The sequence below is a fragment of the Varanus komodoensis genome, unplaced genomic scaffold (assembly GCF_004798865.1).
Source record: "Varanus komodoensis strain SLA01 unplaced genomic scaffold, ASM479886v1 scaffold38, whole genome shotgun sequence".
In the NCBI taxonomy this organism is placed as follows: domain Eukaryota; kingdom Metazoa; phylum Chordata; class Lepidosauria; order Squamata; family Varanidae; genus Varanus; species Varanus komodoensis.
Window position 1 is genome coordinate 6,317,083 of NW_025335909.1, and position 15,098 is coordinate 6,332,180.

At 49.6% G+C, this 15,098-nt stretch overlaps 1 protein-coding gene across 5 annotated transcripts in view; it reads left to right on the forward strand.

Annotated features, from left to right (window-relative positions):
* The window catches only part of NCOR2 (nuclear receptor corepressor 2), a 268,387-nt gene extending 253,533 nt beyond the window's left edge, over positions 1-14,854 (forward strand). For all 5 annotated transcript variants that reach the window (XM_044440471.1, XM_044440470.1, XM_044440472.1 and 2 more), the window contains 6 exons: positions 1,170-1,310; positions 1,639-1,784; positions 3,437-3,490; positions 5,574-5,804; positions 7,569-7,745; positions 8,802-14,854. In XM_044440471.1, the coding sequence (XP_044296406.1) occupies positions 1,170-1,310; positions 1,639-1,784; positions 3,437-3,490; positions 5,574-5,804; positions 7,569-7,745; positions 8,802-8,980 (928 nt within the window). In that variant the 3' untranslated portion in view covers positions 8,981-14,854. The remainder of the gene's footprint in view (positions 1-1,169; positions 1,311-1,638; positions 1,785-3,436; positions 3,491-5,573; positions 5,805-7,568; positions 7,746-8,801) is intronic.
* The last annotated feature ends 244 nt before the right edge of the window (positions 14,855-15,098 follow it).

The following is a 15,098-nucleotide window of genomic DNA, read 5'->3' on the forward strand; positions in this document are numbered from 1 at the left end:
GCCACTGGGAGACACGCGACGTTTCCAAGGGACAGGCCATGGCCTCTGAACTGTTCTGTTCACGTCCTGCCCGGGGTCACTCCATGGACTGGAGCGACCTGGTCCTGCCCTTGCAGGTTGTCCTCGGGCTCTTAGGATGGCCACCGAATTCTGAGAGTGATGTTGGGTTGGCAGGAGCAAAGCCTTGCCTGGATAAAACTGCTGAGCTGCCAACAAGAAAGCCGGGGAGAACCACTTGGCATGTAATTGGGCACCTTGGAGAGCCGAGCCTCTTGCACGCTTAACGGGGAGCACATGACGCAGGTCTCACCCCTAACAAAATACGAGCTGCGTCATAAGCACTGGAATTTTGGCAATCCGAGGCTCAGACTCAGGTGTTGGTGAGTCGTTCCAGTAACGGAGTTCTAGTGCTGTGGGATCGCATGTAATCCTTACTGCAGTCCGCTTAGAGCGCCCCTGGAAAGGCAGCAGAAAATAAGTTTTATTAATTAACAGATAAAATGCTCTTCTCTTACATGGCTCGGTAGCCCATGGGTTGGAGAATATGGTCAGAATGTTTGCATGTGTTGCTCTAATTAGTAGCCGGCAAACAAGGAGCGCCTGACTGAAGCGGCCTTTCTGGAACAGGCCCTTAGTCCAGCCTTCTCCAGCCTGGTGCCTTCTAAAAGTATTGGGCTACATCTGCAGAGAAGCTGCCTTAGACCGGTTCTAGAGATTTAGACCCTGCAGAAGCCCTGTCTGCCTTGGACTCACAATAATTTGAACAGTTCTCATCCTTTCTTTTCCCTGCCCATTCCTGCTAAAATGTGATTTGTGGGTTTTGATGGAGAGCGCTAATCGCCAACAAAGTCATTCTTACAGAAGAGGAATTCTGAGCATGCAGAATTGCTGCAATCCTCTTTCCCCAGTGGAGGCGGGCCAGGCGGGTGTCCAACAGGAGACAGGACTTGGAGAAGAAAGCACCCATCCCAGCTATGGTGATTTTTACGCTAGGCCATCTTTGGTAGCCCCCCCTGCCCCTTCCACTCCCAAAACACTCAGTTTCTTCCGGTCGAACGTGGCTACTGCTCAGTCTGCTCAGCAAGGCTGTTGTGCCGTCCCGTCTCCCCTCAACCCGCTTTCTCGTGTCACGTGCCGTGGCTCACAAGCTCCTGCTGCTGCCTCTTCAGGTCTCCGGAGCAGATCAAAGCACCTGCTTCAGACAACTGCATTGAGCCCATTTCCCCGCCAGAGGGGATTGGCGAAGCCGACCCCGTGCGGAACACCACCTATCCCATCCTCTATCGGGAAGGAGACCAGGTGGATCAGAGGTAAAACGGGCGGGTGGCAGGACAGCCGCGGGTGTCTGGGGAACTCAGTAACGTCATGCTGGGTTTCCGTGCATTATTTCCCCTCGTATCAGCGGTCCTTCTGTCCTGAATGGTGCAATGGGGGGAGAGAGGGAGGCGACAGAGTTCTTAGGAACCTTCCTGAAGTTTGTGTGTCACACTGTAAGCAAAGCGCTCTCAGTGCATTGGCGGGCTGGCCACTTTTAGTGAGGAATCCTTAGGTGCCTTATCTGAGCGGGGCTGTCTAGACGGCAGTGATGCTATCAGGTGCCCACCGCAGCAGCTGTTTAACAGGGTTTCAATCGTGCAGGATGGGTTCCAAATCTCCAGGAAACAATGTCCAGCCACCGGCCTTCTTCAGCAAGCTGACAGAAAGCAATTCGGCCATGGTGAAATCTAAGAAGCAAGAGATCATCAAGAAACTCGGCACAAACAACCGGAATGAGGCAGAATACAGTAAGGACTTCAGAGGTTTGGGCTCTCATTCCTCTAACTCAGTGATGGCAAAACTTTAAGATCGAGTACCAAAACTGCAACCCAGAACCCACTTATTTCTCGCAAAGTGCTAACACTACCATAAAACCTGAAAACTGAGGTTTTAGTTTAGAAAAAACAGCTCACAGCCAGTCTGAGGATATCTATCTATCTATCTATCTATCTATCTATCTATCTATCTATCTATCTATCTCCTTGGCAGGGCACTGACTGTCCATGCAAAAGCTCAGATGAGTCGCGGCTAATGTGTTGCGGCTTTTGGCATCATCACCTGGCACAACTTCTTCTTTCTGAGCATGCGCATGGCCCCTATGCGGGCTGCTATCCGATGCTCGGCTGCTGGGGCGACTTGGCTCACGTGCCAACAGGGAGGGCTCTGCGTGCCGGCTGTGGCACACGTGCCATAGGTCCGCCACCAACTGGTTGAGGGGCAGAAGTAACCCAACCGTTGTTTCAGTTAGGGCTACTGTGTGGAATGAATTGTCCCATCAGTCAGTCGACTCATTGGTCATGATCCATTAATTCTTTTTAAATCTGCATGTGTCTGCAAAGCTGGATGGAGCCACTGAAGCAATCAGTGTGAGCTCAGGTGGACTCTGGGGGATGGTGGCGGACAGGAGAGCCTGGAGGAATCTTGTCCCTGGGGTTGTGATGGGCCTGGCACGACTTTGCGACTGACGTAATAACATAATGTCTGCAAATCACTCTGGATTGTCACTGGGGAAAAGAATCATGTGAGGGGAAGCCGGAGGTGGTAGAAGAGAAGGCCAAATATGAGATGACTGAATTCCACAAGGGAAGTCGCAGCCTTGCATCTGCAAGAGCTGAACAGGACCGTGAAGGACAAAACATTTTGGAGGGCTAAGTTGGAGATGACTTGGTAGCGCTTAACAGCGACAACTGCAGGTGACAAGGGTCTTCCTTAGAAGAGACATTCCTTTCTGTGTGTGAGCACGGACTACTTCTTCTAAGGTAATGGCTGCTGGAAGCATCAAATAGAATTAAGGCTATTTCTCAAGCGCAGGTTTGTGCAGCGTAATTGGGTAGCAACGCTGGCTAGTTACTGTTGCTAATATTGTCCGGTGCCTTTTGCCCAAGCAGAATTTGACTCCAGGTGGCTGTTTTCAGCCCCCCCCCCCATCAAATTGGGCCCACTTCTGGCGTCCCAGTTGCTATGGATGGATTTATATTATAAATGTTTCCCTTCTGTTTATCAACCATAAATAAAACAAGTCAGCCTGTATTTTCTTTAGCCTAGTGCTGTGCAGTTGCTGATAATCTAATCTGAGACCCCCCTCAAAGCCATGACAGGAAAGTCATCTCGGGAGACCTTCCTCTTGATATCACCATTATCCCAACTCTTCATTCAGCTTCGTCAGGGACTCACATCTAAATCCTGCAGCCTCTTGCTTGCTTTCATTCTTTTATAACGGTCTGTTTGGTGGAATGTTCGGTTGTGTCGGGAACAATAAACACTATTGCAGCATTCTTGTTGTGAGATATGGAATGACAGACTTTTGGAAGAGCACAGTTAAATTTATGAATCTAAATTATGCCTCATGGGATGCTGTTAATGCTTCGGATGTCTCTCTCCTCCTCCTCCTCCCCTGCAGATGTTGGACAACCTGGAACAGAGATTTTCAACATGCCGGCCATTACTGGAACAGGTATCCACCGTGCTTCCTCTCCACCGTGTGTCTGACTCTCCCCTGCCTTCCACACAGAATGTTGCAAGCCACGTCGAGCGCCCTCAAATAATTCAGGCATTATCTATGTGACAATGATAAGTCTTTCAGCAAGGTGGCATTGAAGCTAGACGTAAAGTTACAGGCTGCCACTGTGCTATTAAGCCCCGTGGACACGAGGAGACCAAAGGTGTGGCAGGAAGGGTCTTCTTCAAAGTTTGTTTGGGAATGACTGTCCAGCAACATCCTCTGAGACAGCTGTGTGGAAACTCAGGAGGAGAAGTGGGAGCTAAATTCTAAGCGGGATTCTTAAATATTTACAAAAATACCGCCTCACTTCCATATTAGTCTCTCTCAGTTTATCTTTTATTTCATTGGTTGCTCTTTCCCTGGGATCGATTAGCAAGCAGCTGGCCAGCAGTGGCCCTTCCAGTCTATGTGCATTGCCGCACCTTAACTGCATGGCTTCTGATGACTCACAATCGCAATACCAGAGCACACGCGCATGCACACACACATACACACACACGCACGGACAACACTCAGCTTGTCTCCCATTAGGAGAGTCTCTTCATCTCGTAAGTCTCCGCCCTAAGAAACGGAAATCGAGCTGGAGGGATTTGGGGTCGGGGTGGGAGACCTCAGCAAATTTGAGGAGGATGGTAAAGAGAATGTGCACTCAGAATGGGAAAGGTAACAAGAATTCCCTCCCACTGTATATTTTTGCCGTTCCTCCCATTTGGGGGTATTGAATTTGGGGGTAACCCACTGCCTTCTACAACTTGTTCGTAGCATCTTGCCTATACCTACGAAGATAATAGCACCTCAGCTTTTTGGAATCAACAATTTAAAGAGTGTTATAGGAGAATCAGACAATCCCATTAATGAAAAAGAACTCCCTAGATAAGAGAAGCTTTTAAATTAACAAATGTCTTATTTCTGCTCAATTTTCTTTCTACTTTGTTCACTCGGATCAAAGCTTTTGTACTGAAATTATTGCTGGAATTAAGGCATTCCAACAGACAGTCAGCCTAGCCTAGAACAAGCATTTTCTGCACAGGTCGGATAGAAAACACGTCAGAAATGGATGTTTGACATGGTTGTCTGCAGGCATCCAGTGTCTCTGTAACACATCGGGGTTCCAGCAGAGCAGTTGGACCTCTTGCCTCTTTCCAGCATCCGGACGTTGGATGCCAGTTTAGCTTTCCGCAAGAATGCAGCCTGAACATTCTCCACGTGGGTTTTTTCCCCCTGGGGCACATAATTTCTTCACTGATCTGTAGCACATCGCTCCCAGAGCTTTTCCATGCAAGCTTCATTTGCGAGTGAGCGTGCTTCCTTTATAATCGGCTTTGTGTAGTTAAGGAGCACCAGCCAAGAGAAGTACCATCATGTTGGGCTTGGACGGCTGGACTTCCTTCACACTGAGCCCTCCGTTTCTGGCCCAGCGTGGCCGGTTCCAGCTGCTGCTGCCTGCTGCTGATTCGCCTGAGCCCGGGATCACATCCTTGTTCCCCGCTCATGCGGATGAGCCCAGGAAGCAAGAACCAGGAGACAACCCCCTTCCACAACCGCTCCACCTGGAGGCATTTCAAGCGTCCACACTAGCCCAGGACCCGTGCATAACGTAGCGAGAGGCATCACGGTCCTGCTGTGCCCCAAGCCAAAGCCCCCTCAGGCGACCCTGAAGCTGGCCCAACACCCCAGCCCTTTAACCATGAGGAAGAAACTCGTGTGCCTGTGCGTGTGTGTGTGCGGTGTATCCACGTGTGTGTGCATGCGTGCGGGGCATCCCAGAAACAATCCGTGAGTAGTTTCTGTTTCTCGTCAGCATCCCTGCCACCTCCTCGGGAGCAGTCCAGGCGATGCCCGGCGCGCAGGGTTCGAGGGGGAAGCAGTGAGGCGGCCGCGATAGAGTCCGTTGCTTTGCAAGAACGTGCTGACTGTTTGTTTCTTCCCTTCTCCCTTGTTGCTTTTCCGCCTCCCCCCCACCCCCGATGTCTGACTTGGTTCCCCACTTCCCCAACCCGTTTCCCCCCTTCCCCCCCCCCCCCACATCTCCCAGGGTTAATCAGTTGTAGGAGCCAGTCGGTCCAAGAAAATTCCAGTACCAACATGGGGCTGGAGGCAATTATTAGGAAGGCCCTAATGGGTAAATATGACGAGCAGTGGGACGAGCGCTCTCCTCTCAGTGCCAATGCTTTTAACCCTCTGAATGCCAGTGCAAGCTTGCCCACTGCTATGCCTGTAACCGCTGCTGACGGACGGATTGACGAGATGCGCTCCTCCTTGCCAGGTCTGCAGTTCTTCCCGTCCTTCGACATCCTCTGTGTTGTGTCATTAATCCTCTCTGCGTCTTTCTAGTGGTTTTTTGTGTCTTCGCTGTCTCTCTTCACTTGAAGCTTTGGGCGTTTCCTTGTGTCTTAGGGCTTCCTTTTAGAATCATACTGATTCGTCCCCAGTCCCGTGTTTGAGAAATACTTTAATTTGGTGGTGCCATTTTGCTTCTTCTAAAACACTGACAATCGTGCTGTCCCTCCCTTTGTCCTGTTTTGTTTTTAGTGATTCTCTCTTTCCTACATTGGCAAAAAGGGTAGGAGCTTAACAGTGCTGGGGTGGCGAAGAGAACACGGAGCACAGCCCTCAGTCTTTTCGGGGAACGCGGAGGGAGGAGAGGATAGCGGATCCATCAGGACAGGGAGAAGGGGCGCTGCCAAGTCAGGCCAAGATTGAGGGAAAGCAGTGTGTTTATGTATGGCTCAGTACTTACAACGGTGAATGGTATTGTGCTATTTTCAAATGACCTGCAAAAATGTCCATGATCTGTGCGTTTGGTTCGTAAATGTCCCAATTCCAAGGAAAACGAAGAGGCCATTTGTGTCCATCTTCCACCACCGCCTTGTCCAGGCAAGCTCGAAAGATCCCCCCTGAGGGAGCAGCCTGTCCCTGAAACGACTCGCTGCAAGAGCTGCGCGAACACAGTGGCTGCTCGGGCAGGTTAGGCATTGACCATCTCCACCACGGTGCCTTCAGCAGAACCACGTGCTCGGTGCCCACCAGCCGAATGCCCGTTTGACCGTGCCTCTGAGCGTGCGGCCCACTGAAAGCAGTGCGGTGCATAATGTATCTGCGCTGCAGGATCATCCTTGACTCAGGAGAACGCATGTCCCTTCGGTCCCTGCTGTGCCCAACGATGGGAACCGAGGCCAAGAGATCAATCCTGTACATATTAAAATAGGGGGAGATGACAATTCCCAGCATTCCCTTGTCAGCATGATCGGCTGAGGACTTTTTTCTGCCTAGGCATGCATGGGATTGGTGCCCTAAGAGACTTCCCTTGCCCAAATTAATTTCTCCAGTCCCCACCATCAATTCATTTATTTTGCAGTCAGCTCCTCCACTCACTGAGTGCTGGAGGCACTTTGCAATTAAACTGTACAAGCAGAAAAATGCAACAATTCCAAGCTAAACTAACACTCCACTGATTAAAACACCCATCTTTCAATAAAAGGAGAAACCTAAATCAAAGAGCAGCATTATTCAGCGCAGGCTTGACAGAACAGAGCGGGTTTTTTGCCAGGCACCCAAAGGCCACTAATGAAAGCCAAACAGTATTTGTATGTAGCTTCTCAAAGGAGACTATTTAAAAAAAAATAAAAGTCTGGTCTTTATGAGATGTCGGAAGGGACACTCCCTGTAGCTTTACACAGCCTGTTTTAGCAGCTGTCGCCTGATTTCACCCTCATTCCAGCCCCGTGAGGTATGTGTTGCTGGTTTGCACTTTGCATATGAGGACGCTGAAGCTGCAGTGGCAGCTTGGCCATTGGTTAAGTCCATCATTGGGGACGTAATGGGGGGGGGGGGGGGCTAAGGGGATTTGCACTGTTTCCCAGCTTTCTAAATCTACTCTGCTACCTGCTAAGCCTTGTTCTTCTATTTCTGTCTGTATAAAGTCTCCTGTAAAGCTCCCACTTGTTAGGGCGTCACGCCCGCCTCAGTGGGTGCCGTTTCAAGCGGCCTGGCCATCAGCGGGTTGTTTCAACAGTGTCTCTCTCGTCAGGAGGAGGGAAGCCAAAGATTGCTGCCAGAGCAAACAGTCGCAAGGCCAAGTCTCCGGGACCAGGCCTGTCCTCCACAGACAGGCCGCCGTCGGTTTCGTCTGTGCACTCGGAGGGAGACTGTAACAGGAGGACGCCGCTCACCAGCCGGGTGTGGGAGGACAGGCCGTCCTCTGCAGGTAACCGTGCCGGTCTGCCCAGGCTGCGTCAGCCGTGCCCGGCGGCTGAACACGGAGGCTTGCGAGCAGCGAGCGTGAGCGAGGACACAGGTGGAGGCAGCCAGGGCTTCCGTGCCAGTAGCCCCACCAGGCATCGAAAGACCTGAAGCCCAGCCCAGCCGGGGCAGCCATGCTGCTCGCAGCTGCTCACGCCGCTAGCCGGAATCGGAGCCTCGCCTTGGGGCCCATCCGACGGCACGTGGTTTCTTCCCCATGCGCCAGCGAGAGAAGCCCTGGCCGCTCTGGGGCCCTCGTCTTGCCACAGTTTAGCCAGCCAGGGAACCTCGCGGCCGGGAGACAAACGCAGTCTCCGTTCTCCCTTCGCGCTGTCCATCGCACTTCCTACTGGAGTCTCCTGCTTACCCTAACTCGGCTGCCAGCGGCTCTGGGTCTCTGGTTAAACTGTCCACCCCGCAAGGGGCTTTTAGGTTTCTCGTCGCTCTGTGTGAAGGAATTACACAGCTACAGCCCTGTTCTCCAGCCTGCACTTCATGGCTGCTCCTTAGAGGAACTGTGTTTTTCGCAACACTGCAGACCTGAGCCATCTCAGGTGTTTCCTGTTCTCTACACCAGGAATGCACACTGCAGTCTTGCTGGGTCTGATAAATCCAGGATGAGAGGCTGTGATGGATCAAACACAGAAAGCTGCTTTTCACCAAGTCACACCACCCAGTATAGGCTGCTCTGACTGGCAGCGGTGGGTCTCCAGGCAAAGGATTTCAGTCCAAAGTCAATCCTAGCCCTTTCTGAAGATGCCCACTAAGCTATGTCACTTTCCCAAAGACATGAGGGCCTTTCAATCAGGGCCTTGAACCCTGGTTTCTGGTATGACAGGCAAGGATACCTACTAGCAAGGATGGTGAGGCCTGTGATTCTGGGGAAATTGTGACAGGTCAGTAGCTCAGAGAGGAGGGCGAGTGGGCTCGAGCAAAGAACCTCTCCTGAAGACGGAAGCATTTCTGGATCCGTGGTCAAGCAGCTCTCAGCACCTTCTCCCGTCTTTCTGTCCCGATGCAGGTTCGACGCCGTTCCCGTACAACCCGCTAACGATGCGGCTGCCAAGTGGCATTGTGACTGCTGCAGCGCCTGCCACCGCCCTCCCACAGGGCAACCCCAACAGCCAGCACCACGGGTGGGAGGAAGAGCCCAAGCCGCTGCTGGTCTCGCAGTACGAGACCCTCTCGGACAGCGAGTGAAAGGAGAGGAGGCAAGGCAACGGGGAAGAACCAGTCGCAACGAACCGATGGCTCCGGTGGCTGTTGCGCTAGCCAGGGCTGGGAGACTGGCCGTCTGTGGCAGGCCGTGGCTGGCCTTGAGCAGGCTCGGGAGCAGCGCTGCTTCGGTCCGCCGATCCTTTCTGTCACATCTGGAGGGGGTAATTGCAAGTCTGCTCAGTTTTAAAGCCTTAAAAACAACAAGCCAATGGAACCCACCCCGACCGTCTCTCCCATTTTGGTGCTGAAACCTTGTGGCAAGCTGTTGTGGCGAGACATGTTGCCCGTTCCGTGCGGAGGGGCAGGGATGGAGGGCTCCCTGAGGGACTCCAGCCAGTCACCAAATCTCAGTTACTAATACTCAGGGGATTCCCATCTGCTGCACCAACTCTGTCCTTCAGTCCAGATGAGAGAGAGGAAGCCCCCTAGGAGAGGACGGTGTGTGTGGGTTGCGAAGCCATGGTGTGTGCTTGTGTGTGTGTTCCCACCTCTGTAGCACATCCTTCTTGTGCATGCTGTCGTGGCCGGTTAATCCAGTACTTGAAATAGGATTCATTAAATCACCTCTCCCTTACCTCCTGTTTCGTCGTCACGAGGGGCCGCACCTGTGGGTTGCAGGCTGTAGGGAAATGGGGAAGAGTGCCCCTCTGCAGGAAGGATCCGGTCTCTTCTGTTTCTCATCAATCAGGTGGTTCTCTTCTTTACATGCACCAATAAAAATTTAAAGAGTTGCTTGCCCAGCTGAGCTTAAAGAGGAAAAAAAAGCATCAAGCAGGAATGCTTGAGGCGCAGGCTGTGGGGTCAGGGGACTCCCCTCTTCTCAGAAGAGACGTCCTTTCGAGAAAGGAATGCTGGGTTTGATTCATATTTGAAGCGAGTTCCTTGATCTCTAGTCTGTTGGCTACAGATTGGAGGGCAGGCGGGTAAGGGAGGCGGTTGTTTTGAGTACGTTGTTTCTTGAAACACTGCTAAGTATATGGTCTACAGGGTATATTTTTGATACCTTTGGCAAATTACGCCAGATGTTTTTGCGCAAAGAAGGACTTTAAACCAGTATTATATGCTGCTTTTCGGTCTCTGCTCCTGTACAAAGAGGATTTCTGTGTTGCGTGCAAGCTTTTGATGGATTTGTCCATTGTATGGAAATGTCAAGAGGTTAACTATTCCAACAAAATGGTTCTGTAATTCAGTAGAATGTATTAACTTAGAGGTTTTTTAAAAAGTATATATAATATATATATATATATATATATATATATAAGTATATAGTCAGAACTGCAGGGCCAATATTGCAACACTCCGGCATGGAGGGGACAATAGTTTCCAAGTGAATTTGTCTCTTTTGGGAGGAGTGAGAGAAGCTGAAACGCTCATAGGAAATTTTAAACATGTATTTTTCTGACTGACCCACAATGCTTTCTTTTCTATATTCATAAGTGACTGTGGGTTTTTTTCCCTAAATCATTCTGTGATACTGTCAGATTTCAAATGACAGGAGCATGGACACAATTCAGAGTGGGAGTGTTTTTGTGCTCCTTCCGCCCCTCCCCCCCCATGTTTGTTTTCCCTTCTCTTCCTTTTTTGCACACCAGAAAATTGAAGGGCGGCTATAAAATAGTGTTAAATGTTTTTTGTTCTATGCACTAGAAGGAAAAGATCAGGGCAACAATTCCTTTGCTAGAACAGACAACAGATGTGTTTTCATTGCTGAGTAGAGGCAGCGTTCAGGAAGGGGAAATATAGCAGTGTTGCTGAACTGTAGAACATTAAAATGAATTTTAAAATGAGTTTAAAATAACTAAAAAACATACAGCAAAATTACCTTGCAGAGGAAACCAATCACCTGATAATCCCTTCAGGCCCCTAAATAAGGTGCCAGCATAAAGAGCTGTCTTAACCTGGCACTGAAATGATAGCAAGCTTGGCGCCAAGTTAGACCTCAGCAGGGAGGTTGTTCCGAAGATGGCGGCCACCGCAGAGAAAGCTCTTCCTTCGCCCTTTTGCTGCCCGCTGAGCCTTCACTGGGAGTGTCACTTGGAGAATGGTCTCAGTGCTTGAGATTTGTGTCCCATTTGGGCACTCCAGCAGATACTGTGATCCCAAGCCATACAAGGCTTTATAGGTTAAAACCAGCACCTTGCATTGGGCCCGGAAGCATACAGGTAGTCAATGCAGGCAGGTGAGAACCTCTGTCCTGTGTTTGGACTTTTGAGTCCCAGTTCTGCACAAGCTGCAGCTTCTGAACTATCTTCAAGGGCAGCCCCACACAGGGTACATTGTAGTAACCTGAAGTAGATTGCCAGAGATTGCTGAAACGAGGCTATCTTTGTCCAGGTAGGGGCGAAGCTGGGCCACCAGCCAAAATGGTGGAAGACGCTCCAAGGCTCCCCTGAGCCACAAGTGACAGAGATGGGCTAAGCTGTGACCCTGCTCCTTCAGGCGGGAGTGCAGCCCCACCCTGGACAGGTTGAACACCCTCCACTGAATCAAGGGAACCGCTCACCAGCAGCATCTCGGTCTTGACTGGATTGAGCTCCTGTCTGTCGGCCCTCTTCTAGCCTGTCACTGCAGCCAGGCGCCAGTTCAGCACTTCCACAGCCTCACCTGCTGGAAATGAGGAGGAGAATTAGAGCCGCGTGTCATCGGCATACATCAGAACCTCAGACCCCCAAGGAACCCCACGCTGGAGAATTCACAGGGCTGAGCAGTAGCCCCCAAGCACCACCTTCTGGAGGCAGCCCTCCAGAGTAGAAGCAGAGCCCTTACAAGGCCTACCCTCACCCCCTGGGGTCAGAGAGTCACCCCAGGGGAATACAATGATAGCTAAAGCCTCCAAGAGTTCAGGAGTAGCAGCCTTACACCTCCCCTCTCTCTCTCCAAGCATAGGTCATCACAAAGGGCAACCAAAGCTGTTTCCACACCAAAATCAGTCCTGAACTCTGAGTGAAATGGAGCCACATAATCCGTCTCATCCAAGAGTGCCTGGAGCTGACTGATAACCCCACCCCCAAGATCCTGCCTACCTGGCTATGGTTACTAAGCTCTTCTGGGTGAAGTGAGGATCTTTTCAGATGCGGACTCTGAAACAGCAGTGGGACTGCTCCCTCTTGCATTCATCCCTCCCTGGTCCAACCAGTTGCTCCTTTCTTACTGGCTTTTGCAGGCCAGAAGGAACAAAGGTCCAGTGAGAGACGTGGTTGCACAAACCTGACCAAGCACCACGTCAGCCGTCTTGAGCTGCTGCAACAAAAATTCACCCAATAAAGGTGGGCCAGACGGCACTCTCCTCCACGGATTCCAGTCCATTATTTCTGCAGTCTCGAGTCCCGGTGGATGCGGATTTTTTTTCCTGGAAGTGTGCAGCAAATGCACTTGGTCCTAGGATGTCCTTGGGACTGAGACACGGTAAGCCCTGGACAGCCCTGAAACGCTCAGCTGGGCAGAAAAAGGCAGGTGGAATAAAAGAAGTGAGAGAGTGTTTTCTTTGCCTCCCTCCCTACCTCCAAACACAACTGGTTATACCCGCATACCAGGTTTTTCTCCATGTGCATTCAAGCCATCGCCTACGTTTCACTGCTCTCTGCTCCTGGGTATGCCAGGAATGATGAATCCACCAGTCCGGGACACTTCTGTGTTCCACAGCACGACCAGGGCTTTGACCAGAGTGCCAGCTGTATCAGCCAAAAACAGCTCCCACCGTTACTTTCGCATGCACAAAGTTCTTGGCCACCACGTCTTAAACATGGTTTTATTCATAGTGCTTCGGGGTGTTTTTAGCAGAAAAGTGCTTCATTCATTTTACACTAAAATACAATGGCTGCATGTACCTAGAACATTCTCGTGAGAAACGGCAGCAATGTCTCTTTCTCACCTGTTCAACAAGAAATGAGATCTGACATATTGCCACCTTGATTAGTTAATGCTTCTAATCATTAATGCCTCTAATCATGTGTCCCAAGCGCTGCAGTTTGTAGTTTTGCCACTCTTCCAGTGACAAAAGGCCTACCAACTACAGTGAGAGCAGCAAAAGTTTTTCCTAATCCTTCACAGCCCAATATGCGGCCAAACCAACCTGACGAAGGCGAGGATTCTAGCCAGTGTCAGCAATACTAACACAGATTCTACCAGAGATTGTCTGCAATAATTGGCCATCAGCGTTAATTCCAGAAAAACATCTCTTCTGCCTTCAGTTCGTTTAGGATAAATGTTTAGGTCACTCTTGCACAATCAGCTTCATTTGCAGACAAGTAATAGTGGAAAAATAGAACATGTTCTCCTTGAAAACAATCGCTAACAGTATCTTTGGAAGTTATTTGTTTTGTTACGTTACCATTTGAAATGGATACTGACAATATCTAGGTCACCTGAATAGGTTATCTTTGCAATTTCCTTCCTTGGATGCTGCCAGTGCTTTTCAGATCTATTCAGACTGCTGAATTGATAGAGGTGGCCTCCTACACAGTGTTTCCACTTACGTTAAGGTAATCTCCGTGGCGTATGGCATGCAAGGAATGTGTTTATTTTGCACCAGTTATACTGGTCAGGGAGTCAAGGTGTGTGATGACTTCCTGGTTTGTATCCTCAAGGCAAAACAAATACTGTTGTTGCATTTCGTACTCCTGTCACTACGCCCTCTCCTTGTAAGAAAAATACTATGTAGGGCAGGACAAACTTCCTTTATACTCTAATCAACAGTGCCTGATTTTCAGAACCATGCGGAGCCCATTTTAGGCCACTTCCTATCCGTCAAAACTCTAACTGCCCACAGCAAAACCTTTTGACAGATCAGCTGGGATGTGCTTGCAGCCAACAAGGATTGCCCCCACCCCCTTTCTTATACCATGGTCCATTTGCATCGCTTCTTTCCTTGACTGAAGATGCTCACAGTTCTGGAACACAAAGCCACAGCATCTCTTGCCTCTTTTCTTGTTCGTTCAAGTCATATGTACATTCCACAAAGGAGTTCTAGGAATAGCCCCTTCCTCCCTTCCAAAAGGTTATTCTCACATTACCAGTCGCTGTACTTTCTCTCTCTCTCTCTCTCTCCATCTGTGTGTGTGTTTATATATACTCTTGAATTCTGTGTATGCATAAAATTCCATTTGTGTGTGCATGTCTTAACACGTACACACACACACACACATTTTTCCTGCCCCCGAATCAAGGGCCTGGGCTAGAGCCAAGTGCAGACCTGCATGCGCAAGCCAGATTTCAACCAACCCAGACTCACTTCGGTTCTACCAAATGCAGACGAGTGCCGTCCCCACTGACTGTTAGCTCCACGTAAGGCGAGCTCCGACCACTGTGCGTTAGCTTCAGAGGAAAGCCATCCTTCATACACAACTGTCCGCTGATTTTGTGTTGGTTATAGTGACATATAGATCTCTATTGTGCTACCTGCTATGGATTTTTTTAATTGTGCAATCAAGAAAAAAGGAAGTTATGTTAAACTATTAAAGTTTGAAGTGTTACCAACTTTGTAATTTGTACAAACACACACACACACACAAATTAAAGGACAATTTTATTGTTTGAACTGTACAAGGGGGTGGGCAGGGGAAGAAATCTCTATCTTTTGTACAACCAAATTGTGCATAGCTGTTTCAAAGCAAGTTGTATGATAGAATGGCCTGTATATAGAAAATACTGAGTTGTAAATATTTATGCAGCTTGCTCTAAAGGGTTGGGCGTTTTTTCTTCTATTGAAAACAAAGTTTTGTTCACTGTTGTTGTTTTTGTTTTGTTTTGTTTTGCTCTACATGCCCACTACGCAAGCATTGTGGGTTTGCAGTGTCAGAGCACTGCCTTACTGTTTAAATAATAAAAAAAGAGGGGGAAAGCTTATTGCCAGCAAAATGCAGCTCTGTTCTAATTCTTGTGTGTGATGCTAAAATGGTTTAAGGATAGCGGGAAGAATGTTGATTGGAGAACATGGACAAATGGTTAAAAATCTTGAGACTTATTTCAAGTTCTCTTTCTCTGAACTGGGAAGCTGTGACTCCAGAGCACTGAAATGTGGCAGATACAAGCTGTGAAAGACAGACTTTGCAAATATTCCAAAATACCCTCCCCCAGTATTCACACCTCTCCTTGACATGAT